Genomic DNA, 25,963 nt, shown 5'->3' on the forward strand with positions numbered 1-25,963 from the left:
CGTATTTGCATGTAAACGGAGGTTTTGGGTGCATGTAAATCCCCATTTTCTTCCTAACGGCTGTTTAACCACGTTTAGACGAAGCCCCCAGGGCACAACCCGGGCTGTGGCTTGGTGCATCTCTAATCCAGCATGGGGGGTGCGAGGTGGCCAAGCCGCGGGTGACTCGCGGGCTCTCCAGGGGTTTTGCCAGCCGGCCACTCGCGAAAGGGGACACCCAAAGGTCGTGGCACGGACAGACCCCCCCGACCGTGGACCGCTGTAGCTGGAGTTGGTGGTTTGGGAGATGCAAGGTGTTCGGGCAGCCGGTGTCCATCCTCTGCCCGCTGTAGCTTGGAGGCGGAGGAATAGGGAGACCTTGCCGAGGAGTGATTTAAATCTTTTATCGGATTCGTATAAAAGAAGGGAGATTTAGGTATTTGGGAACCTGAAGGCTGTCCTCGAAAGTCACCTCTGTCTGGAAACGGGGGCTTTTTAAGGGCAGAACCGAGGAAACGAGGGATTTCCAACGTGGCACGGGGACAGGCTGGGTTTTCCGAAGGGATTCGGACGCGCGTATCCCGTTGGGTCTGGATGACGGGGGAGTCACTAAGCCTCCTAAATCCCAGCCAGCCAAAAATCTCTCGAGCAAACCTGGCCCCTGCGTAGCTTCCAGCCCAAATTTACGTGGCTGGAAGCTTTTTGCACTGCGGAAGAAACATCTGAACCGCTGTGTGTGTAATCAGCCCCTCGGAGGTTTGGAAATCGCTAGCTGAGCGTTTGGCCATGGAGAGTGCGAGGGACTGAATCTGCTTAATAACAATTAATCGTAATAGTAATAGCAATAACAACGTTTAGCACTAGTTCAGGGCTTTGGAAAGATGAAGCACCGCGTGAGCGCTAGCTAATCCTCTAGGATTAATGGTCCCCCGAGTCGAAAGCCTGCATGGTGCCGGGGATGCCGTCCCGGGCAGGAGCCGGGGCGTTGCATGCCGATCCCGCGTCCCGCTGCCCGGGACCCGGCTGGAGCCGGGCCCTCAAGTGCCGCGGGAGGTGCAAGAGTTTGTCTGCAAAAATAAGCGCGCTCTGAAAGGCTGCGTTTGGGCTTCCCAGCCGGGAAAACGGTGCGAGCTGCCCGTCGTCCGGCCGCCAGGCGCGATTCCCGCCCGGAGCGTGCCTGGCGGCACCGGGCTGCCGCGGGAACGGCGCCAAGCAGGATCCTGCCCGGATCGCTGCACGTTTGTTAGCTGTTTCCGGCCAAACAGCTTGCCGAGAGCCCCGCGGCACGTCCGAATCGCTCCAGCCTCCGGGGTCTTGGGCGATCCTCCGGGGATCGCCCGGCGCAGCGGTCCGGCTAAACGAAACCCGGGCGCCGCCGCGCTCGGTGCTCCCGAGCGGGTTTTCTCCACGGGCGACGCAAGTGATGCCAGCGCGTAATTAAGACGTTTTGTTTGCCTAGTAAAACGAGCTTGCAGGAAGCGCCCTTAGCTGTGTGTCCTGTCCCGTTTTCCCCCTCCACCACCCGAAAGAGATGTTGCAAGCTGCTGGGGGTGTAATTATCCGGGAGCGTGGGGCGCCCGGTGCCATCCGGGGGGGACTACTCCAGGGAAACCGTATGCACGCGAGGCAAAATATTAAGTGCAGTCTGCCACCGGGTCGGGGGGGGGAATATTTTTCCTTTTAATTAATTTGTCTGAGGAAGCCAAGACACAGACAGAAGGAGACCGAGACTGTAAATATTATAGAAAAAAAAAAAAAAGAGAGAGAGAGAGAGAGCGCGCGCGAGAGAGAGAACGGATCAACAGAGGTGTAATGCCGGGTGGCGCCGTACGGAGGAAGAGGAGGAGGAAGAGGCGGGCGAAGCTTCACGTGAGCTCCAGGATCACTGTCAGGGTGAGCACCAAAACGAGTCGGAAGGTGCGGCGGCGGCGGCCGGGGACCGAACCTGGGCAGGAGGAGAGAAGGGCCGGGACGTTGGCGGAGCCGGACGGGGGGCCAGCCCGTGCCGGGGGGCCCTTTTGTTTTTTTTTTAAAAAGCATCCCGGGAGAAGAGCGTCTCTCCCCGCGGTCCGTCCATCCGCAGCCACTCACCGTTGGAGTCCTCCGTTCCTCGGGGAATATTGGGGTTTTCTAACGGCAGACAAAAGCGCCGGGTTAGGGGGTGCCAGCGGGTGTCCCAAGGTGTCCCCCCCCCCAACCCTCGCCGCCATGCGCCAGGGCCGTACCGAAGACGATGAGCCTGGTGTGGGTGTCGGTGGAGCCCAGCGGGTTCTGCGCCGTGCAGCGGTACATGGAGCCGTTGAGCTCGGCCGGCACCCGCTCCAGCACCAGCTCCTTGCCGTCGTGCTCGGCGCTGCCGTCCAGGAGCCTGCTGCCCACCCGGGTCCAGGTGAAGAGCGGCTCGGGGAAGACTTCGTTCTGCAGGGACGGGGAGGGGGGGCCGAAAAAGCGGCGGGCCGTGAGATGGGCGGGCAGATGGGCGAGCGCCCGGCCCCAGGGTCGCGCCGGCTCACCTGAAAGCCCTGCACCAGGATGCGCACGGTGTCTCCCACGCGGGCTCGCGTCGGGGTCATGGTGATCTTGGGGCCCTTGGGCGCCACTGCAACGAAAGGAAAGGGTCGTCAGCGTGGTTCCCGGCGCCCTTGAGGATGCGTTGATGGACGGGACTGGCTGACGTCTAGGAGACTGACGGACGGGCTGTCGAAGGGGCAGATGGGTGCTCGCAGGATCGATAGGCAGCCGCTGGGTGATACCAAGATGGCCAAGGAGCCCCCTTGCTCAGAAACCCTGGTTGAGGGGGGCTCCTTGCCCATCACTGCCGTGACCGGCTCTTTCTCATCTTTTGCAGCTTCAAGTGCCACCTCTTCTGCCCGGTCCGGCCTGGAGGTTGTCCCCAGCAGGTCACAGCATCAGGAGGAAGAAAATAAACGGCCCATCGGTGGACACCAGCGGTCAGGAAGGGTGCCCACACAGTCACCTGGGCTGCGATAACTGCACAGGGGCTTCTGTAGCGACAGGATGGGGGAGGTTGTCCCATGCTCTGGTCTGTATCTAAATACACGTTGCTATTTTTAACGGCAGCAACTGGTTTGTGTTGGTTTCTGTGTGTGTGCACGCCAGCCTTTCCTGGGAGGAGCAGTGCTGCATGCATCCTAGAGGGGGACGGGGATGGTGACCCGCTGCGGCGGTGCCCAAATTGTGCGTGTGGATGGTGCAGAGGTTGGGAAGGATCTCCTGAAAAAATGCATAGGCTGGAGGCATCTTAAGGGATGAAGAGGGCTGTGTCCATGGACCCAGCTATTGCTCTTATAGGTTTTTGGCGCTGCTGGGGCGTTGCCAGCTGTCTTGGCACCGGGCTGCATTTGCCGAATGGTGGGTGCCCAACGCAGCACTTGGGTAGCTGTGTGTGTTGGGAGAGGTCCTTCGTGCTGGTAGGTGGAGGTGAGGACTCACTATTAGCAAGCAAGCAGCAGCCCTCCTCTTTGAGGTCTCGGGCTGTGGGACCTCCTGGCCAAGGGGGTGTTTGGGGCTGCACAGCATAGAAAGTGCCAAAGTGCAGGACTTAGTTTATTTTTGGGGGGGCTTGTTTTGTGCTGGGAGAGGGCCTTAATGCTGAGGGGGCAGATAGTGGTGTGAGGGCTCTCTATCGGCAAGCCTCCCACCAGCCTGGTGGGTACTTAAGGGGGCTGATAAGCTGCCCCAAGGTTGTATGGGGCTGTGTAGAAAGGGGCTAAAAACGCAGGACTTCGTTTATTTCTTTGGGCTTGTTTTGTGTTGGGAGAGGGCTCCTTGTTAGAAAGGCACCCATGGGCCTCAGTGAAGGGGCTGATGAGCTGGGAAGGTGCTAAAACACAGGGCTTGGGCTAGTTGTGTGCTGGGCGAGGGGCCCTGTACTAGCAACCTGCTGCCCTCTCACCCAACCCAGCGAGGTGGTTAATGAGCTGGGAAGCTGCAGGGGGCCAAAATGCAGGACTTGGTTTATTTTCCAGTTTGGTATGGGTTGGGAGAGGTCCTTGGGAAGCCTCCAGCATGCAAGGCAGCCCAAGGAGGGGCTCTAGGTGCTGAGCATGTCGAAACACTTGTGCACATTGGAGGCCATGCTGAAGGTGGCTGGAGCTCTCCCGGTGAAGACGATGCAGCCGAGTGCCCTGGCCAAGACACCATCTTCTCCCCCACTGGTCTCCAGGGGAGGAAGGCTGGAGCAGCCTGCCCTGGTGGAGAGCCCAGCCTTACCTGGGGACTGTTGCGGTAGAGTTGCCCAGCCCAGGGTGGAGGTTGGTGGGGCAGAGTGAGGGGCCCTGGCCCTGCTCTCTGCCCATGCGAACTGCCTTGCTCACTGCCCTTTTTGCTGGCCACCCCCAGGTGGGGGTGAGTTGGGCAGTGATGGCCAGCAAGCCTATGTGGGGCATCTCTGGCCTCATTTCCCCCAAGGGAGGCTCTGGGCGTGGCCTGGGTCTCCTGGGACCAGGTGTAGATGGTTGGAGGCGACATCTCTACAGGGTGAAGCCCCCCCCCCCCCCCAAGATGTGAGCCTGTCCAGGACACTGACACCACCACCGAAGTTATACCCTCAAGGAGATAACACTAACAAGGGGCCACCACCTCCCCTCTGGCTTGCAGAAAACCAAGGCAAGAACCCACCAGACACCTACACCAGGACCCCCAAACATCACCTCTCGGCTCGGGAGCCCCAGCTCCCTGCTTTCCCAGGCCCACACTTAGACCCAGACCTTAGACCTAGACCTAAACTCAAATCTACTTACCCAGACCCACACTTAGACCCAGACCCAGACTCAGACCTAGACCCAGACCTACACTCAGATCTAGACCTAGATCCAGTCCCAGACCTACACTTAGACCTAGATCCAGTCCCAGACCCAGACCTAGACCCACTCCCAGATCCAAAACCAGACCTGCGCTTCCCAGACCCAGACCTAGGCCCTGACCCAGCCCTACCCTTAGACCTAGACCTAGACCCAGTCCCAGACTCAGACCCAGCCCTACACTTGGATCTGGACCTAGACCCAGCCCTAGACCCAGTCCCAGTCCCAGACCTAGACCCAGTCCCAGACCTAGACCCACTCCCAGACCCAGACCCACTTAGATCTAGATCTAGACCCACTCCCAGACCCACAATTAGACCTAGACCCAGTCCCAGTCCTACACTTAGACCTAGACCCACACCCAGACCTACATTTAGATCTAGACCTAGACCCAGACCCACACTTAGAGCTAGATCCAGTCCCAAACCTACACTTAGACCTACACCCACTCCCAGACCCATACCCACCTAGATCTAGACCTAGATCCACTCTTAGGCCCACACTTAGACCCAGACCCAGTCCCAGACCTATGCTTAGATCTAGACCCACTTGGATCTAGATCTAGACCCATTCCCAGACCCACACTTAGACCTAGACCCAGTCCCAGTCCTACACTTAGACCTAGACCCAGACCCCCACTTAGACCTAGACCCAGACCCAGACCCACTTAGATCTAGACCTAGACCCAGTCCCAGTCCTGCACTTAGACCTAGACCCAGACCCCCACTTAGACCTAGACCCAGACCCAGACCCACTTAGATCTAGACCTAGACCCAGTCCCAGTCCTACACGTAGACCTAGACCCAGACCCCCACTTAAACCTAGACCCAGTCCCAGACCTACACTTAGACCCAGACCTACACTTAGACCTAGACCCACTCCCAGACCCAGACCCACTTAGATCTAGACCTAGACCCACACCTAGACCTACACTTAGACCTAAACCTAGACCCAGACCCCCACTTAGACTTAGACCTAGACCCACACCTAGACCTACACTTAGACCTAAACCTAGACCCAGACCCCCACTTAGACCTAGACCTAGACCCACACCTAGACCTACATCTAGACCTAGACCTGGACCCTGACCCCCACTTAGACCTAGACCCAGTCCCAAACCTACACTTAGACCTAGAGCTAGACCCGCACCCGCACTTAGATCTAGACCTAGACCCAGACCCACAATTAGACCTAGACCCAGTCCCAGACCTACACTTAGACCCAGACCTGCACTTAGACCTAGCCCAATATCCAGACCTAGACCCAGTCACAGTCACCCCGGGCTCCCCACCCCGGCCCCCTCCTCCCCACAACCACCCTCGCCTTGCTGGCACCCCAATCCCACCCCGCTGCCCCAGCGCCCCCAGCACCCCGCCGCGCCGGGGCGCCCCGGGGCTGCCCTGGCGGCACTCACCCAGGGTCACCTCCGCCTGCATGGGCATGGAGAGCGCCGGGTGCTTCACCTCGCAGCTGAAGAGCGCCTCGTTGTCGATCTGGGGGTTGAGGGTCCACGTCAGCGTGGCCCGCGCCTCCACCGTGCCGTCGCTCGCCGGCGCCTGCGCGTGCCGCAAGTAGTAGATGGGCTCGGCCAGGGGCACCCAGCGCGGGAACTCCCGGCTCACCACCGTCTCGGGGATGGCCTCGGTGGCGGGGCCCCGCTCGGCCGCCAGCCCCCGGGGCGGCTCCGCCGTGCCGGCCCCCCGGCCGCCCCGCGTCGCTGCTGCCGCCGCCGCCAGCGACTTCGGCACCTTGGTGTCGTCCAGGTCGCGGTGCAGCAGGTTACGGGGCGCCCGGCTCTCCGGCGAGCCGCTGCCACCGCCGGCCGGCGGCTCCGGCAGCGGCGTCGCCTCGATGGGCTCCCCGTCGCGCTTGAAGTACACCTGCGTTGGGGGGGGGAAAATGGTACGTGGGGGACCCCATGGCACCCGGCCCCGCTTGCCAGGCTCCCCATGGCCACGATGGACCCCCCCCCCACCCGGCCCCCAGGAAGGGCTGCTGCACTGCGCTGAGCTCCAGCGCCTGCACCACTGCGGTGCACCATTCCCTGGCGCACCGTTTGCACTGATTTCCACCCCCCACACACTGCCCAAATCAGGTGCAGCACTTGCATTGACCCCAGTGCAGTGTTTGCACTGACCCCCCCCCCACACCCAGTGCAGCATTTGCACTGATCCCTGGTGCACTGTTTGCACTGATCCCCCCCCCCCCCCCAACCCCAATCAGGTGCAGCACTTGCACTGACCCCAGTGCAGTGTTTGCACCAGCCTCCAGTGCACCATTTGTGCTGACCCCCCCCCCCCCCGCCCACTCCACCTGCGGCAGCATTTGTACCAGCCCAGGTGCACCGTTTGCACCAACCCTGCTGCACCATTTGCACCAACCCCTGGCACACCATTTGCACTGATTTCCCCCCCACTGCATCATTTGCACCAACCCCCCGGTACGGCATTTGCATTCCCCCCCCCCCCGGTCCCCTGGGGCACCGTTTGCACTGATACCCCAGTGCACCATTTGCACGTACCTCGCTGCAGCATTTGCACCTACCCCCGGTGCACCGTTTGCACCCACTTCCTACCAGTGCGCCGTTTGCACACACCAGCCGGGTTGTTTTTTCCCCCCCTTCCCCGCTCCCCGAGGGGGCTGTGGGGTGCTCACCAGCGGGGCGGGCTTGCCGCCGGCCACCACGCACACCAGGGTGAAGTTCTGCGCTTGGTAGCGGCTGAAGGGCGCCGGCGTGTCGGCGGCGATCACCGAGATGGACGTCGGAGGCGCTGCCGGGCAGGAGAGCCAAGCCGTGAGCGGCCGCCCGGCCGAGCGCCCCGGCTCGCAGGGCTACAAAAACGCAGCCGAGCGCCGCACTTACCCATCACGTTGAGGACGACGTTACCGGAGGCCAGCACCACTTTCTCCCGCGTGGCTCGGTCGTAGATGCCCACGTGGCATTCGTAGGGGCCGTTGTCCGAGATCCGGACCTCCGGCAGCCTGGGGGAGAGGGTGAGGACCCGTGACGAGCAGGGACGAACGCCACCTTCTTTTATTTTGTTTTTTTATTTTATTTTAAATTCAATGGGGACGATGGCACCCCGTCCTCGATAACATCGTATTAAACCAATAAAATCCTCGGCAGCCACAGCTGTGCCGAGGATGCAAACTGCTCCGGGCCCGCGTCGCCTGATCGGAAAAAATGGGTGCAAAGCGGCCCCTTTCTCGCCATGCCAGGAGCACGCTGCTGTTTTCCACAGGGAAAAAGGGCGAGCGGCCGAAAACACTTTTTAACACAAACAGCCCCGGTTCGGTGGCGATCCGGGCAATTTGCAGGCACCGCGCTGGCAATTGCCAGCACTTTCAAGTGCTCGGTCTGCTCTCAAATGTATTAGTTCTGCGACAAGGAGGAGATTTCCGGGCCAAAAAAAGCAGCTGTTCTGCAAACCCCAGAGACGCTCTCGCCCTGGGGATGGGCAGGGACGGACCAAACCTGGGATATTCGGCGACTGAGCAATTCCTGTGCCCTGCCAGGCTCTGTGATATATTTATTACCCGCCGCCTCTACGGCAAATATTCCCGCGGCCCAAGCAGGCAGAGGCAAGGAAACACAATAACGCCTGATTAGGCTTTTTCCTCAAAAACAGGGAAACAAGTGAGGGGTAATTAATTATCAGCCTCTCTTGGCGTTTGCATGGCTTTGCTACAAAGGAAATAACGCTCTGCAGCCAGCGAGCAAAAGGCTCGGAGGAAAGAGGGGGAACGGCCAAGCGGGACGGCAGCGGAGGGGGCAGAAGCCGTAGGGGAAAAAGCAGTGAGAAACGGAAAACTGGCCCAAGACAGGAGGTGGGAGCAGCGGCTGAGAAAAGCAAGGCGACGTGCATTAGCGGGAAGGGAAGCGGATTTCTTTCCGGCATTGCCGTTGTATGATCGACCGCCTGGCGGGGAGGGCGATACCGGTTGCCAAGGCAGTTCGGAGAGGCAGCGAGGGCGCCCGAGCTGATAAGTACTGCTGCAGTGATTTATTTCCTGGAGAGTACGCGGAGCCCCGACGCCGGCACGCGGCACCGTGTGGGAAAAGAGCGGAAAAGACCAGGAAAGGTTTGCATCGCAGAAACACCCGGAGTGGAAAGAGAGCATGGAGAGGTGCGGGAAAACTGAGGCATAAAAGCCAAATTCAAGGCGCCGAGGGGGCCGGCAATGGGTTTTTGAGCCCCCCCCAGCTTTGCCACTGAGCTCCACATCTGCTTTTGCAGGATTACGCCGGGCGCCTGTCTCAAATACAAGAACCGGCACCCAAAAGGGTTGCAACAAAATCGATAAAACAAGGTGCAAACTGGCAGGCCAAGACGCGTTGTGTCCTGCGATGGAAACCCGTTTGCGGGAAGGGAGCAGGCAAATCGCATCGGATGGGTCCAGCGGGCAACGCTAAACCTCCTCCCCGTTTCGCTGTGCCGGACTGGCTGGAAATTGCCCAAAACAAACCCAAAACGGCGGTGCTGCAGTGACTTACCGCACCGTCGACTGGTAGACCAGGTCTTCCCTCTTGCGGTAATTCTCCATGTGTGAGTAGTTGGTGGAGAACATGGCATCGAAGGTGAAGATCTTCTGCTTGATGGTGCCGCCGTCTGTCACCTGCCGAGGAAAAATGCACGCCCGTCAGACACCCGAGCAAATATTCGGGTTCTTTATCCCACCCTCATCTGTGCTGCCTGCACCTCCCTGCATCCCAGGATATATATATATAATATACATTTTTAAGAAGGTGGCACAATGCACCCTACCCTTTCTGCTGGCCCATCTCACCAGCGTGGGGATTTCTCTCCTGTCTCGATGCGCCTCTTGAGCATCTGCCCTCCCGTCCTCCTCTGGCCGGGCACATCTCGCTCTTAAAACACAGTTTGCGCTATCATTCCTAGCTCTACTTTCTCTCCACTTTTTTTTCTTTTTTCCCCCTTTTTTTATTGCACAGAGGAGGAAAAAAAAAGAAAAAAAAAAAGGCTGTCAGTAAAACCGTCCCCTCAGATTTATCTGCCGAGGCTTTTATTGCAACGAAAATACACGCTCGCCCATATAGGAGATTAAAAAAAGAATGATCTGAGCTATAAACCAGCGGCCTTTGGGGGGAGAGAGGAAGTTTTCAAGGACGCCCGCGATTTCCCCCGCTTAATATCGCCAGGCTCCCAAATTGCCGGCACCGATCCAAGTCCGGCACAGCGGCGAGCGCCAGCTGCCCCGTGCGGCGCGCCGCGGCGGCGGCTCAGTGAACCGCACTGATTTGCGCGACCTCCCCTCTCCCCGGGAGCGGGAGGCAGTCAAGCAGCTACCCGCGCTGACATGTAAATCAGCGTCTCGGGCGAACGGCGCCCGCCGCCGTCCCGAGACCAGCCGCCGCTTAGGCTGCGGCCGGAGGAGGCTGGAGACTTTGGTGGCGGATGGAGGAATCGGACCGGCGGCGCGGGGCGCCGGGCTGGGAACGGGAAGGCGGCTCCGGATTTCTGCCACCCGAAGAGCCAGGATGGGAGGTAAAAAAAAAAAATTGATGGAGAGGGAAGAAACGCTACGTGGGAACCTCGCGTGCGTGCGCAGGAGGGCACAGCCCGGCCCCTCTCGCGTGCAGAGCCTGCGCCTGCGGGCCATGCCCGCTGCTGGCGCCGAGTTAATCTGGCTAATTAGACTGAGAGCCAGTCTCTAATTAACCACCCGAAAGCCGCTTGCACCAGCCCCGGGGTTCCCCTCTTTCCCCAGGGCGCCCGGACGCGGCGAGGCAGCCAAACGCCGTTTGCAACGGCCACGTTGGCCCCCGAGCCCCCGCCGGGCGCGCGCACAGACTTGCTGCTCCCGGCCGCCTGGTCCCGCCGCCGCTGCCGGATGCCCGCACCGAGCCCTTCCCCAGGCCCCGAGCATTTTCTGCTGCTTCCCTCTGCCTTTTCCATTTTTTTCTTTCTTTTTTTTTTTTGTCCCCCCCCCCCCCCCACCTTCCACCGTGCTGCTGCAAAAAGCAATTTGGCGCTTGCTGCGGCGTGTCAGCCGTGCTAATCGGCTCCCCGGCGCGAGCCCCGGGCCGGCCGGCAGCCAGCACCCGTCACAAGCTGCTTCGCAAGGATGCCGCTACCCTCGCCTCGCCCCCGAGCTTTTCCCGCCGGGGACGGGCGCTTGGCGGCCGCGCAGGAGGGGAGACGGGGCTTCAGCGGCGCGCCCGGACGCCTGCTTTGCACGCTTTGCCTTTCCTCGAACTCGCCGTTTGGTTTTTTTTTTTAATTTTTTTTTGCAAGGCGCGGGATGCAAAGGCGCCTCCCTCCCTGCCCGCCCGGGGTTTCTGCTGCTCCTCTCCCGCCGACGTCGCAGCGTGGGCATCGACCCTCTGCCGAAAGCTGCCCCCCGAGCATCACCCTGGCCTAGATGAGGCCAGCGACCTCCGGATTTGGGTGCACCGGAGGCGCTCGGCTCCGACAAGAGCCTTCATTTAGCAACAGCATCCCTAATTTCCCCGGCAATTCGGGGCCACCCGCGTAGCACCGGCCCCTGATGCGCCCTGAGAGACGAGGTGCAGAGCAGCCGCCGTCCTCCCGCTCCCCGCGGAGCAACAAAACGGAAAGGAAAGGGGATTTGCAGAGCTCCAAATAAACGCTGGGCTGTTTTTGCTTGCACGGGAAAAAGCGGGGCGGGCGACGCCGGGCGTCGCGGGAAAACGCAGCTGGGCGCACAGGGGGTTTTGCACGGGCGGCGGTGGCGGCGTGAATCGCCCGCCCGCGCTTGGCCCCGGCCCCCCGCGGCCCCCGGGCCCCGAATTTCCGCCGCAGGCGAGCAAAGGCCCGGCGGGGCCCCCCTTACCCGGTACCAGACGATCTCGCGCATCCTGCCGTCCGTCTTGCAGTTGCATTTCAGCGTCACGGCGTCGCCCACCACCACGGGCGGCAGCGGCTCGATGCTCACCGTGAGGTAGCCTGGGAAAGAGCAGAGGGAAACGGGGGCGTGAGGGGCCGGGTGAAGGGCGCCGGCTCGGTTTTGGGGCAAAACACCAAAAATACACAAGACCCACCGCCACCGCTGGGAAAAAGCCCTCCCAACCCGATTCGCCACCAAAGCGGTTGACAGCCCCGGAGACCCGAGGTGTTATTTAGCGAACGAAGCGCCGCGCCGCCCCATCTGGGGCTTTTTGGGGCCGGTTCGGGGGGGTGGAGAGCCCCGCTGTGCCTCTCCTCCAGGGCTCTGTCGCCTTTTCTGTTTGTTTTGGGTCCCGAGACCCCAAGCCCCAGCCAAAAAAACTGACTCTAGCCGGAGGTGCTCCTGCTTTGCGTTTTCGCTGCCCGAAACGCGATTACAGCTCTGTCCCCCTTGGCCCTTTGCAGCGAGCAACGGCTTTAATCAAGCTGCCGGGGACTCTCTGCTGCCGCGGGCGCAGGCGCCGCCTCGGCTCCAGCGACGGGATTTCCCTCCCCGCGCCTGTCAAAACGGCTCCCGCCAGCGGGACGCTGCTAAAGAGCCGCTTTAATTAAGACAAAAAAAACCCCGAAAACTTCATCTTCAAACGCGTTTCAGGGGGTTAGGCGCTTTCTGCGCTTGCTTTTTGCTCCCAAAGTCCCAGCTCTCACCAGCCCCAGGTCCCTCTCTCTGATTTCTTGCAGTCTTTTTTCCCCCTCTCTTCTTCTTTCACGGGAAAAGAAAACAACCCTAACAGCTATTATGGGATTTTAAGATCATTTTCGACCATTTTAGACAGAGATAACCACTAGATTCAGGAGGAGCCCAGCCACACGCCTTCATCTTCCCCACTTTGGCATTTACAGCAGCCCAAAGGCAGCTCGAAACCCCGCGCTGGCTCCTCGCCTTCCCCTTTGCTCTTTCCAAATAAGGCCCGTTTCATAGCAAAAGATGTTGCGTGTGAAGTGCAACCCTCTGATGAGATTATGACCTATAGAAATGCAGCCGGCTGATTAGATTGCATCCCGGGGGGGATATGAAATACGAAAATTTTTTGATAGCGAGCAGTGGGAATTCTTTCTCTGCGTATTTAAAAAAAAAAAGGTGGGGGGGGGGGTGGAAGAGGGATAAATGAAATGTCCTTTTAAATCAGGAGCGACGTGTTAATAAAAGCAGCACATTGTAACACGCTCGGCACTTTCAATTACCAAATAGCTGCGAGGGAGGAGGCAGGTTTCGCACCAGCCAGCCTGCACAAACGGGGAATGGGGGCGGCCGCGGGAAAAAGCCACGCACCCACCCGGCTCGTGGGGGCCGGGCTCCTGCCGTGGGAAAGTGTCCTCCTGCCACGGGAAAATGCCCTCCTGCCACGGGAAAATGCCCTCCTGCCGTGGGAAAATACCCTCCTGCCTCCTCCTGCGCTTCCCCCGCTCGAACCGGGGGGCTGCATCCGACCACAGGGAGGGAAACCACTAGGCTTTTCCTTACCTAGCTCCTCAGCCAAAAAATAACCTTGCACGGGGGTTATTATTTATTTATTTTCATTATTTCGCTCAAGCGTTCCCCGCTTGCCCGCGGCGGGGGAAGGCAGCCGGGCTGAGAGCCTGCAGCTCCTTTCGGGCACCTCGCGGCAGCTCCCCGGGGCCATCCACCGGTTACGGGATTCCTGGGGTTTTTTTCAGCTATAGCTACAGAAAACGTCCCGGCCGCGGCCGCCCGGTTCCCACGGGCTCCGAGCCCTTCTCGCGCTCTCACCGGCCGAACGCTCGCCGGGGCCGAGCCGAAACGGAGGAGCAACGCATCGCCCAGGACGGAAAGGACGCGGGGGCACGTGGGGACGCGGCTGCCGGCTCGGTGCCCCGTCCGCCCGCCAGGTGCCCGCGCATCCCCCCCGGCGGAGGGGCCAGCGCGGGAACACGGACTCAGCGGCGTTTCAATCAGCGCGTGATTAGCGGGGCTCGTGCATAATTCACGCCGCTTCCCCCGCCGGCCTCCATCGCCCTCTTTTTGCAAGGGACGGGGCGTCCTCGTGCCTCGTGCTCCCGCGGCCGCTAATTTGGGGTGCAATCGCAAGAAGCGGTGGGTGGGAGGGGGGAAGGCCCCAAGCAGCACCCCAGGGTGGCGGCGAGGTTAACGCTCACCCCCACGGGGTTCAGCCCTGCCGAGGTGCCGGCCCCGGGTGCCCAGGATGGCAAATCCTCCCCTAAAAACAAGGGGATGATTTCCCCCCCTCCAGCCCCGGGCAAGCCGGCCACCTCACCGAAAAGCGTTAAGCAAACGCGCCTCGACTCGCCGCGCTTTGTAACGTCTTGTTCATTAAAGATTAAATGCCAGCGGTCGCTGCCTTTCCTGCGAGCGCAGCAAAACGCTTGCTCTCCCGCATAGGCGCTCGCCTGCTCCGGCAATGCCTTATTTATGATCTTACAGGCGTTTTGCAGTTATAATGTGTTGCTGTCTCTCCCTGCTAACCAGGGAGGGCTGCACAGGGCAAAAAAACAGGGAAAAACTCAAATCTGTCCCACTCCAGAGAGGCCAGATATGCTGATTCCGGGGTTTTTCCTCCTTGCTGTCCCGGTGAGCTTCCACACTAACCTCTCGTTATTTTTTTTCTGCATGGGGGAAGCAGTATTTTAACTCAGGTTAAACCCCACAAAGCCAAATCGGATGCAACAGATGGAGTCAGCTTCGCATTTCCCAATGAGATGGGTCTTTTGCAAGGGGAAAAAATAAAGTGCAATGGAGGGAAAGGGCTGTTCCCGTTTTCATGAGAAACGAGGGCCGGTGAGGTTCACCTGGGCTCAATTTCCCACCGGCGATCGTCCATCCGAAGCCACCTAAAACTCCCGCTCCCTCTTTGCACGGCCCCCTCCAAGCAGGTAAACTGGATGTATGTAAAATATATTGAAACTCTCACTATATTTAAACTCTCTGCTGCTGGCAGGAGGACAGGCCGCCCCGACAAGGAGGAAGGCCTCGCTCCTGCCGCGAGAAAGAGCCCTGCTGGCAGGCAGCAAATTGTATTAATCCAGTGTAAAGAGGATATTAAACAGGCCGACTGAACAATTAAGAGCCGGTAATTAAAATTCATCTTCCTTCACACCGTGGCGTAGGAAAGTACAAACATTTAATTATCTGCCTCTTACCTCCCCGATCTGCATAAATGGGAAGAAACACTTATCAATTGCACCTCTAATTATTCCTCGCGTGAGCTGGCTGGGCTTGGAGAGCCCAAGCCAGGTGGTCTGGAGCTGGCTTGCCGAAATCACCCTGCTCGCGGTAAAGTCCCTAAATCCTTAGGTTTCCCCAGATATGGCCACTTTAGAGGCGATCACGGAGACGTTTGCCGCAGGGAGAGTTCTGCGCGGTGCACACACATGCACGCACCCGGCTGACGAGCACCGTGCAATGATGCACCTTGCACAGATGCGCCTTGCACAGATGCGCCTTGCAACGACGCGCCTGGCTGCAATGCCCCTTGCTGCGACGCACCTCGCCACGACGCACCTCGCCACGACGCACCTTGCAAGGATGCACCTCGCCCTGATGCACCTCGGCATGACACACCTTGCAAGGATGCACCTCGCCACAACGCACAGCGCAAGGATGCACCTCGCTGCAATGCACCTCGCTGCAATGCACCTCGCCGTGGTACCGCAGCCCCATCGGACCTGGAAAGGAGAGACCGCAATCCAGCAGACTGGTGTCAGGGAGACAAACCCGGCCCCCGAAGCCTCCTTGGGGTGCTCGCAGATATGCACCCAGAGAGCAGGACGAGCACAGGAGGGTATTTTGGTACCTGGGAAAGGTGCCCAGGTCAGGTCGGATGTCTTTGCCTTGCTTCGGCTTGGTCCCAAGGGAAACGGCAAACACAGCTGCAAATTTTTCATTTACATGTATAGAATATACTTCCCTCTATTTTCTGTAACTAAAGGGCGCAAAAGGCGCTTCAAACTGTACCCTCACCTGCCTCCATCCTGTAGCTTCGCGTCTTGTTTGCTCGCTGCAATTTTAATCAATACATTGACTGAGTGTGGCCCATTTGGCCTTTTGGCCTCCTTTGAAAAACAGATTTACTGCAAAAACCACTGCATGCAGGACCCCGGCGTGAGGAAGACAGAGGAGCCCTCGGTAGGGTGGCTGGGCGCCGAGCGCCTGGGTAAGCTGGAGACTGGCCAGCATTTCGTGAATAAAATCCAGCAAAACTCTGCAAAGGGGAGACTCACGGCGGGACAGGGCAGGGGTTTTGGTTTGGCTTTTTGGGAGGGGAGGACATTGGTCACCCTTCTCGACCCTTCCTCTATAGGTCACGCAAGGAGTCGGCCATCCCGGCTGCCCGGCAGGCTTGGGAAATCCAAAGATATTCGGAGTCGAGTGCTGCTGCCCCTGGCGCGGGATGCAACAGCTGGATGCAACAGCTGGATGCCGCAGCTCGAGCCGGGCGGGAGGAGAAAGCGGGCAGATGTCCGCCGGGGTGGGCTCGCGTCCGTCCCGCCGGCTAATTTCCCCGCTACCTCGTTATCTCACCTACGCCCAGACTGTTCGCGTGGATTTCCCCCCCCCGCTCCTCTCCCCGCACACGTGTAACTCATTAATACTAATTATACAAACACCCGGCGCCACAAGCTGCAAATTAGTGCCTCAAGCACGGCGCCGAGCCAGGCGCCTTCCCCCACTTCCCGCGGTCTAAAAGTGTCTTTTTTTTTCGCCTTCGCTGCTCTGTGCCTCAGTTTCCCCATCTGCCACGGGGAATAGCGACACCAACCGCCACCACAAAGCTCGGGGAAGGGGAGGAAAAGGGGAAGTGGGGGGAAAAAAAAGCCCAAGTGCTCCAAAATCTGCTACTTTCAGCGCCGATATCCGTCTCGGCCCTTCATGTGGATGAGCAATAACTCAGAGTGACCCTTTTCCTCCCCGCTTCGCGCTCCGTCACTAATAATCCCTTTGCTAGCACTCTCTCGGTAATGCGGCGCTGCTAATAAGATTAAAACGTATCTCCCTCTTACAGCCCCGATTCATAACGCTGATTTACTGTTACTTCTCTATGGACGCGCACGGCTGTTACCTTAATCCCTATCCATCTCTGCGCTGTCGAGAAACAACCGCTAATTAATACCTTTCTGTCTCCCGACCGCTTCCAGATATGACCGACTATCAATATCTCTCTGGCTTCTGGCCACCGATCTCGAAGACCGATACTGAAACCTCCCGGCTTGCTGCTGATGTTACTTTATCTTTGCAAAATGTCCATTTTGGGGTCTTTTCCCCCCGCCCCAAAAATGCCTCCAGGAGAGAGCATCTTTTGCCCCCCCCCCAAGTGCTGACCGTCCCCACGGGGCATCGCCGGGACCCGCCATCCGCCTTTGCCCCGGCAGCACGCGGACACCAAATCTGTGCACCCCGGGCACGGCAATGCAGCATCCAGAGAGAAATAAGCAGCCCAATTTTCCACTCTTTCGCACACTTTCCTCCGCTTTCTCAGGCCCATCCGGCAGGCGGCACCTGGCAAACGACAGCCGCAAGGAGATCGGGAAGGGAAGGGGGGGGGGAAAGAAAAAAGGCAAGGAAAACCTGCCTCCGATCTGACGACGGCGGCAGGGGAGGCCGGCGCGCCGCTTTTAATGAAACGTAACGAAGCGTGGGATCATAAAATATTTCCTTTAATTCAGGGCTCCCGCGAGGGCGGGTAATAGCGGCTCGGTAAGGCGGTGGGTTTTGCTAGCGGCTCGCCGGGGCGGAGAGGACCGCCAGCTTCGCGGAAACGGCCCGTTTCCAAGCCAGTGCGGCCGTAAAAGCTCTCCTGTCAGCCCTGGAGCGTATATAGACATATATATTTTATATACATACATATATATATTCTAGGCAGAGCAGCATAAGTGATTAACATTCCTGCTCTCTCTGTGTCAGAAATCTCCCTGCATCTGCTCTCTCCTAACCATAACCATTAAAGCTGCTCTCTCCTTTCCGGGCGAGATAACGGTGGTTAGATAAAGCCCTTTAAATTTTAAAGGGTTTGGGCTGCTTTCTCGCGGCGGGAAGCTTTTAGCGGCGCAGGAGAGGGGCTCGTACAAGCCGACGGCCGGAAACGTCCCCGCTCCGCGGGCAGAGCCGAGGGGATTTCTAACACGCCTCGGGGCACCCAGGGCCTCCAGCCGCTCGGAGGCGCCCGGGGTGTGCGAGCGGGGCACGGGGCAGGGACGGCGAAACGCGTGCATGCTGTCGCCCCGTAACGACACCCTTTGCAGAAGCTAAATCTGCAATAACGGCGGGGAAAGGGGTGTTTTTTTTAGGGGTGACACCCCAGTGGTGCAATGGACCTCTGCAAGCCAGGGCTTTGCTCCAGCCTGCGAAGCATAGCAGGGGACCGGGGCGACGTCTCGCGTTGCAGGTTTGGCCCTACACTCGCTTGACTTCCCCTGGGGCCACCTCATCTTCATGGTACCACCAAAGCGAGGAGACGCTCCAAAGCATCCCAGTCCAAATCCGGGCTGGGAAACTCCCTGCTGAGCAAATCTTGGCACCAGGCTTTGAACCCTGCTCTCCGGAGGCGGAAAGCCAGGCTGTAAATCAAAATCATTTGGTCATCAACGTGCTCCTCCGGACCATAAGGAAAAGCCATTCCCAACCAAATCAGGGCTTGTTTTGCCAGAGGGAAGAGGTGGCCAACATACGCCTGACTCGTGATGAGAAGAAAGGAATAGGACAGCTCGTGCTTCCCAACCCCATGCACCTAAGGGGTTAAGTGAAGATTAATCGAGGCTTGATACGGGGCCAGGTGGTGGCCAGAGCGCCTGGCAGATGGGGAGGTTGCTCACGATCCGTGTACCTCCTGCCAATTACAAGCTGCTAACCTCTGAGTAAGCAGTTGTTAATTATTTATATTAAGTGCCCGTGTCTCAGAGACACAACTCAACCGCATCTCCTCGTGAGGAGGAGGAGGTGATGGCTGCTTTCGGAGCAGGACCTGTCCCGCTGCGTGAGTGGCATGGGCCAGAGCAGCACCTGTGGTGTCCCCGGAGACCTCAGCATCGAGGTGGCCCCCTGCCTTTGGCCCGCGGACACCTGAAGGCAGGTTCTCCCTGATGGCTTCCCACTGGGAAGCTGTTTTCCTCCCCCTCCAGCTGTTATCCCCCTTCTCAGGGCCATCAGCTCCAGTCCAGGGTGGTGCTTGGCTCCCCCGGCTCTCCTGCAACCCAGGCAATCATCAGCCTAAAGTGCCCCTTTTATCCTCATTCTCCCCTTTTCAACCGTTGCCAGCATGAAAGGCAAAATACGCCATCTACAGCCATCTCCAGGGATGGTCCTGCACCCAGATGACTTCTGGAGATGCCCAGAGTCTTTCCCAACAAGCACTTGATCTCAACCGACGTGTCTCCGTGTTGGTTGACATCATCAAATCAGTGGTTACCCCATGCAGTCTCCTCTTGGGGCAACCTGGGCTGGAGCCCAGAAAGCATATCCATGGATGGTGGTCCTCCAGAGGAGCAGCCCCCTTTCATCCCAGATCCCACCCATCACTGTGCTCTTATCAGGAAAGACACACAGCCAGGCAGGAGCCAGCACCTCTCCTGCCCATCCCCACACTCTGGATTAAGGCCTAAAATCGCTCAAATCGCTTTCCAAATAAATGCATACGAAATAACATGCAAAGCAGGCACGTTCCCCACGGCTCCTTCGAGCGACCAGCGGTGCCTCCAGGTCCCAGCTCCCCAGGCCTGGGCAGATAGGATTTATCTGCAAGCGAGGGGAGGCGGAGCGGGGATGAAATAACTGCCGCTAATCCCCTTCCCCCTCCCCACCAAAGTATATTGTTGAACGCATTATATAAACTGTAAATTGTACAGAGGTTGGGTTAGAACAGAAACTAAATCCCTGCCTCCCCGGCCCGTTTTCAGACGCTGGCAGCCCTCGGAGACGCCTTCTCTTTCAGCTGAGAAGGTTTTCTTTTGCAGATGGAGATTTGCTCATCTGAATAGGCAAAACGTGTGGTCTGCGGGCCCGGGGCCGGCTCGGTGCCACCGCGCACTGGTGGCCTCTGCTGTCACAGCCCCTTCCCTCAGGACAGTGACGGGAGAGACCTCGCCCGTGTCCCGGAGCTCAGGAGGGTCCCACCAACCCAGACTCAATGTCTAGCTGTGTGAAAACTCTCCTGCACGATCTTGGACAGGCTCTGTGGGTGCAGATCCCAAAACCGTCTTCTTTCCTTGCTTTTTTACGCCACGGAGGGGTTCAAGTCGCTCCCCTCCCTGCGCTCCTGTTCCTCACCTAAGGGGAGACCTTGTCCATCTCGAGCGGGTCGGCAACCAGGAGAAGGGCTGTCTCCTCCACCAGCACCAGCTGGAGGTAACTCAACATCGGCCACCACCGTAGCCCCTTGCACCCTTGTGCGTGGCTCCGGTTCTTGGTGCCGTTGTGTCCCAACGGGATGGGGAGATGATGTCTCCCGAAGGGAGATGCATCTTTTTTATGGCAGGTTACTCAAACCTCCTTAGGGCCAAGGGCTACGCCCCTACGAAGCTGCAGGAAGAGAAAACAACGCAACCTAGAGTCTGCAGACTGAACAGCTTGCATCTCCGGTCTTTGGTGACCTCCAGATGCTCGTTCCTACGATGCTGCGTCTGACCCCACCGGTCCTTTCTGGCCTTGCCGCGTGACCAGTTAGCAATCTTCCCGCTGGGACGTTGGCTCTTCCCAAAAAGCAGCAACTCACCGAACAAAGAAGCGCAACGGGAGCCCGATGCCGGCTGGCGTCTAATCGCCTGCTTGTTACAGGCCGAGCGCCCGCTTCCAGCCGTCGCGCGGATAAACACGCGGGCGGGCGATAACGACGGCCCCGCAGGGGGAAACGCTGCGGCGCGAGCGCCTGCCCTGGGCGCAAACCCTGCAAACAAGCCCGTGACTGACGGTTTATTTTAGGAAGGAGACGGAGCGGGGAGGGGGGAAAGCGGGAAGGAGACGCTGTGAGCGCCAGTCATTAGTCAAAAACGGCCCCGTCAATACTCCGAGCGCCTCGGCAGCAAGCAAACAAAAGGGCAAAGAGAGCAGCTTGGCAAGGGAACAACACGCGGCCGGCTCAGCTGCGTCCTCCCGGCTCTTTGCCGGGCTGATCCACAGCCTGGACGAGGCACAAGGGGCCCCCGGGGTTGCTCCCGGCAGCGTTTCGGCTCTGCCCCATCGGCACCAAGCCGGTACCGCAGCCGGATCAAGTAAAACCTGGTCTTATCCCAACGGCGCCGGGAGCTTTTCCGTCGGGGTGGTCTTAAAGGACTTTGCAAAAGGAGCGGGGCTAGAGTGGGTCAAGTGTTTTCAGCTGAGGATTTTAGGGTGGAAAACGCCATTTCTGCAGCTGCAACAGAAAAAGGCAGGCGGGAGGTGAGAAGCCCATAGGGAGAGGCAAAAAAAAAACCGCGGGGAAGGCCAAAAGGATGTTTTTACTGCAAGGAGGTGGCCCAGGCAGGGCACTCAGGACCGAAAAATCTCCAGCTCGGGGCGAAGGAGGTTTCTTGCTCACGTCCCCTTCGACGCAAACAGCCTCGCAAGGAAGGGGAGGGTTGTAAGAGCAGAGTGACAATTCGCCTTGAACCTGCGATGCTCCACATAAAAGCGGCGGCCGGATGCAGGAGCAGAGCTGCCCGCTCCCTCTACGGGAGGAAAACCTTGCCTCGGGGGTCTCCGAGTTGCCATAGGAGTCACCAAGCACGCAGGAGGAGGATGCAACGTCCAGACCCGGACGAGGGCACGGCGGGTGAGGAGCGGCGATTTGACGAAGCCCCGAGCACCTCCGTGCCCCGGAGAGGCTTATCAGCTCGGAAAGGTGCAAGACAAGGTGAAGGCGCTTGCCCACTGAAAAGCTTCACGTTCCAGTTATAAACTGCTCCAAAACGCAGCTGGTGGGAAGCGAGGAAGGAAGAAAAACCGGCCTCACTGGAGGAAGGATGATTAGTACCGTCGGGAGGATTTTTGGTGCGTTTCGGGCAAGTCCGAGTCCTGGGTTCCCGCGGGCTCAGAGAGAAAAGCCCAGGGGGAGCCTAATGCAGGCGGCAAGGAGGGCGCGCGGGAGAGGAGGCGCGGAGCCGAATGCAAGATGTGCATGGCTGAGACACGGGTGGGAAGGGCAGAGGGATCCGCTACGGCTCATCAGGTTGTGCCCCGTGCTCGTGGGCAGGTGCAGCGGCACGAGTCCTCCTTCCTCCTCCTCCTCCTCCTCCTCCTCCTCCTCCTCCCTGCAGGCTGGCAGAGAGGATGCTGCTCCGCACTGGCAAGGATGAGCCTACCCGGGGGATTTTGAGCAAGCTGTGAAAATCCTGCCAAGGAAAAGCCTCGGGGAGTCCTTTGGAGCGACAGGAAAAGACACGGGAGGGAGAGGGAGGGGGGGAAGAAAGGCAGCTCCCCGACAAAACCCCAAGGAGCGACTGCAAAGGAAACCGGCTGGAGCCGACGCTGAATCGCTCGCTTTGCCAGCAGGGACAGTGTCCCAGCGGACCGGCGATGCCGACAGCTCTGCAAAACGCTGCCCAGCCCCAGCAATGCCCCAGGGCCCTGGCAGCTGAGCAGAAACCCCGTTCGGTCCCCCGGGGCTGGCGTGCTGCTGTTTCGACCGAGATTGGCAGCCTGGTTTGGAAAACCTGAGCACCCTCCCCTCAGCGCCGGGAAAAAACCCTCTGCGTTTCCCACGGGGCGCAAACCCGGTGGCAAAGGCTGTTCCTGCAGGGATGCAAGGGGATGCAAGGCTTAGCCCCGGCTCAGCACCCCGCTCTGCCAGGAGATGCAGCAGAAATCTCGAGCAAGTTCACAGAGGGCATGTGCACGGTGAGTATTACCCTAAATAGCTTTGCACGAGGAGCTACACCTGGATTTTCCTGTTGCTTCCAATCACAGTTAGGTGTCACGAGGGTGAGTATGCAAGATAAGGCAAAACACTCAGATGCAGTCTCCATAAACGTCACGCGGAGATCAAAACTTGACATATTTGACCCTCCTCTCATGTCTGCAAAACAGAGCTCTGATTTTACAGGGCCGTAAAATAAATCTGAAAGCGCCTGATGAACGTTTTATGGGAACGTATTTCAGACCGCGAGCCGCGTGCCAGCTAGCAACCCAGGCCTGGGCGCAGGGATGCCAAACGCCATCTCCCCACCTGCAGATGGGGCTTGCTGACTTCCCAAAAAGTGGGCCCCGGGGCTACTGCTTCATCACGAGATGCTGTCCAACCTAATGCCCGTGCCCTCGTTTCCAGGCTTGACTGCCCGGCTCCTTAACCCACTTAGCCCAGCCCCTGCACTGCCACGTATCAGCGGCCGACCCGACGGCTCGGGCTTCACGCTCCACTTCCCTCCAGCCTCTTCCCAAGTGTTGCACGCGATCCGGCGCGGCCAGATCCCACCTGACCCCTCGCCCGGGTGTGCATCCCTCTCCGGGCGAGCATCCCTCTCCGGGCACATCCTCCCTCGCCCAGGCAGAGCGAGGAGGGTGGCAGCGATCTCGGCCCTTGCAGCCAGAGATGCCGTCGGCCAAAGAAAAGCCGTCTGCCCTCTGCGGCCGGCTGGGATTTGGGAGCAGCTCTGCGCTGCTCACCCCACGCTCGGGCAGATTTCAGGGCCGCGGATCGGGCTGGATATGACTTTTTCTGCCCAGAGAACCCAGGATCCTGCCGATCCCCGCTGAATTCAGGTCATCTGTTTTCAGAGCGACAGGACCGAGATGGGGGCTGGAAACGGGAAGAAGCTTGTCAATGGGAGACAGCCGGTGAACCTGGAAAATTGTCTACCCGTGACCTTAAAAGCACAGCGCGACGGAGGAAAAAACGTACTAGTGGCGGCTGAGGGGCCAGGTTAGAGGCAGGACGGGATTTTGCATCTCCCAAGACCCAGCCTGGTGCAGTCCAGCTTCTCCTTGATTCCTGCCAAAGCCGGGTGTGCCTCCTGCCCTTGCAAAAAGCAGAGGATAAGGACGGCCTAAAACGATCCCCGGTTTGCCCTCGCTTCTCTTTCGCCCTAGTTTTGCTGATGCAAAGAAGCACAGAGGGGGAAAGCGAGCTCCTTCGTCGCTGCCAGCGATGGAGAATCGGCTCCTTTGTGCCGATCCGACCCCGGTAAAGCCGGCAGCCGCCCGGCTTCCCCCCCCTCGCGTGCTGCAGCTGACGGCAGCTCTCTTTAGAGGGAAAAATAAGCACGTTATGCATAAAAAAAGGAGACCGGGTGAGCCCTGAAAGCCACAGCTCTCGCTGCGCCTCCGCTCTCCAGCTCTTTCCAACAAACCTCCTGAGACCGGGCGGGCTCGTTACAACGCGGTGGCAGGGAGAGCGGACCAGGGCACGAGGCAGCCCGAGTCCTGCTCTCGCTGGGTCCGCCTGCCTGCGACTTAGAGGCGTTTTCCCCGTGCCGGGAAGAGAAAAAGGGGAAAAAGGAGAAAGTCTCTCTCTCTCTCTCTCTCTCCCCCCCGCTTGGATACGGAAGACAGATAGGGCAAGGCGCAGATTAGCATCGCTGTAGCATGAGGACGGCTCGGGCCCCATCCAACGCCAAGGAATAAAAGGCAGGGGGGGCTCGGTTGTTTCTCGGCTGCCTACGAGGATTCAGGGAGACAGGGCAGCAAAAAAGGCGAAACGGGAGACATACATAAGCTCAGCTCCCGACACCACCGCCAGACAGGAGGCCATGAGAAATTGGGTGCCAGCTGCATCCCCGTGGCCAATGCGAAACCGGGGTGTGGGAAAGACCAGCTCCCAGGGGGGGCCACGACCCGTCTCACCCGCGGGCAGGGATGAGGCACACCAAAACCCCATCGCGGCACCTTCCCCGAGCCCTTCCTGCAGGGAAGGGGGGATCCCACGGCCCCTGCTCCACAACGCGCCGGGCGAGGAAGCCAGAGGTTGCAGCAGCCACCAGCGGTGAGCGGCCCCACGCCGCGGGGGTCCGAGCCCCCCCCGCCGCCCCCGTAACCTCGCTGCGTCCAGCTCCGCACAGGGTACGGTTATCCCTCACCCTCAAAAACACAGATAGGCAAAAGTTTCCTGCCCGTTACATTTTGACCACCTTGAAGCCCCTGGCTGGGGAGGGGGGAATCTGTTATTTCAACCTCTGCAGAACGAAGCAGGGAGCCAAAACGTGCTGTTAGGAGCGCGGCAGCGAGGTCGAGGCAGCGAGCCCAGGCGTCCCCAGGCGAGGCAGTGCGGGATGCTCCCGAGGGCTGCTTGCCCCGGAAAAAAGCCTCCAGCATTGCCCCCAGGATGCAAAACAGGACCCCGAGTGAGCTGGTGACCCCCCTGGGCTGCCGGGGGGCTGCGTGGGGGGCTCAGACTGCGGGCAGCCGGAGCCGCCCTTGGGACTCGCTCCCAAAACAGAGCTGCTTCCCGGCAGGGAAAAGGGATACAGGTCCCCACACTGATCCCAGCTTGGGGAAACGGGGCGAGGGACGAGCATCCGCCTTTCTTTCCACCCTGGCCCCTAGCACAGGGATGCTATTGGGGGTCCGAAAGGGGGACCCTGTTATGAGGTCCAGAGCAAGTGTCTTATTAACAGGTCCAAAGCGGGTGCCCTGTTAACAGGTCTGAAACAGGTACCCTATTAATGGCTCCAGAGCGGGTGCCCTATTTGCGGGTCCGGGTGGCTGCCTGCCCCCCCGCGCCTGCAGAGCCGGGGGGATGCAGCAGGCAGCCAAAGGCATGCAGCCCCCCACCCCCGACCCCCTGCTTTTCTCCCCCAGCTCCCGAGAGGAGGGCTGCAAAGCACCGAGCTGCAAACTTCCCACCCAGGGTTGTTCCCCCCCCCCCCGCCCCAAATAATTTAGGGGCACGGTGGAGACAGCCCCCCCTTCCCCCCCCCGCGCAGGCGGCCGATGCCACTCACCCAGCGCCAGGTCCAGCAGGTCGCAAAGCAGCAGGAAAAGGGGCAGGGGGCTCATGTTGCGCGGGGGGGCCGCGGCGGGGGCAGCCCCATGCGGCTCAGGAGCGGCCCGACCCACCGCGGGGCTCGGCCGGCACCGGCATCGCTGCGAGCCCGCGGGGGGCTCCGCGGCCCCCGGGGACGGGGGGGGGGGCTCCGCGGCCCCCCGAGGGGGGCGGTCCTCGCCCTGGGGGGTTTGCGCGGCCCCCCGGGCGGGGAGCGATGCTCCGCGGCTCGGGCCCCCCCCCGCTCCGCAGCTCTCGCCCCCGTATTAGAGGTTAATCCCGGCTGCGCGGCCGCGCTGCCGCCCTCTAAGCCGCTTTATGGCAGCGAGGCAGAAGAGCGCGGCGCGGCCGCCCCCAAATCCCCCCCTTC

The 25,963-nt window shown here is 59.7% G+C and overlaps 1 protein-coding gene across 2 annotated transcripts; it reads right to left on the reverse strand.

The window, feature by feature from the left end:
* Window positions 1–1,635: 1,635 nt before the first annotated feature.
* Window positions 1,636–25,725, reverse strand: IGSF21 (immunoglobin superfamily member 21). 2 transcript variants are annotated; one of them, XM_068915583.1, is made up of 10 exons: window positions 25,553–25,725; window positions 11,619–11,731; window positions 9,298–9,419; window positions 7,666–7,784; window positions 7,458–7,573; window positions 6,217–6,682; window positions 2,493–2,578; window positions 2,205–2,397; window positions 2,071–2,109; window positions 1,636–1,924 (listed from the first exon to the last, which is right to left on the reverse strand). In XM_068915583.1, the coding sequence occupies exons 1-10, from the start codon at window positions 25,605–25,607 to the stop codon at window positions 1,845–1,847; spliced, it is 1,389 nt and encodes a 462-aa protein (XP_068771684.1). In that variant the 5' UTR covers window positions 25,608–25,725; the 3' UTR covers window positions 1,636–1,844. The 2 variants fall into 2 exon arrangements, with proteins under 2 accessions (XP_068771684.1, XP_068771685.1); XM_068915584.1 differs by lacking the exon at window positions 25,553–25,725 and adding an exon at window positions 12,058–12,151.
* Between the last annotated feature and the right edge of the window lie 238 nt (window positions 25,726–25,963).

The sequence above is a fragment of the Struthio camelus genome, chromosome 21 (genome assembly GCF_040807025.1).
Source record: "Struthio camelus isolate bStrCam1 chromosome 21, bStrCam1.hap1, whole genome shotgun sequence".
NCBI lineage: Eukaryota > Metazoa > Chordata > Aves > Struthioniformes > Struthionidae > Struthio > Struthio camelus.

Excerpts from the sequence above, each read along its gene's own strand:
- IGSF21 (XM_068915583.1), bottom strand. The coding sequence starts at position 25,607 with ATGAGCCCCCTGCCCCTTTTCCTGCTGCTTTGCGACCTGCTGGACCTG. Across the intron at positions 7,574-7,665 it reads CGTCGTCCTCAACGTGATGG|CGCCTCCGACGTCCATCTCG; the intron begins GTAAGTGCGGCG and ends CCTGCCCGGCAG. Across the intron at positions 2,579-6,216 it reads GCAGGCGGAGGTGACCCTGG|TGGCGCCCAAGGGCCCCAAG; the intron begins GTGAGTGCCGCC and ends CTTTCGTTGCAG.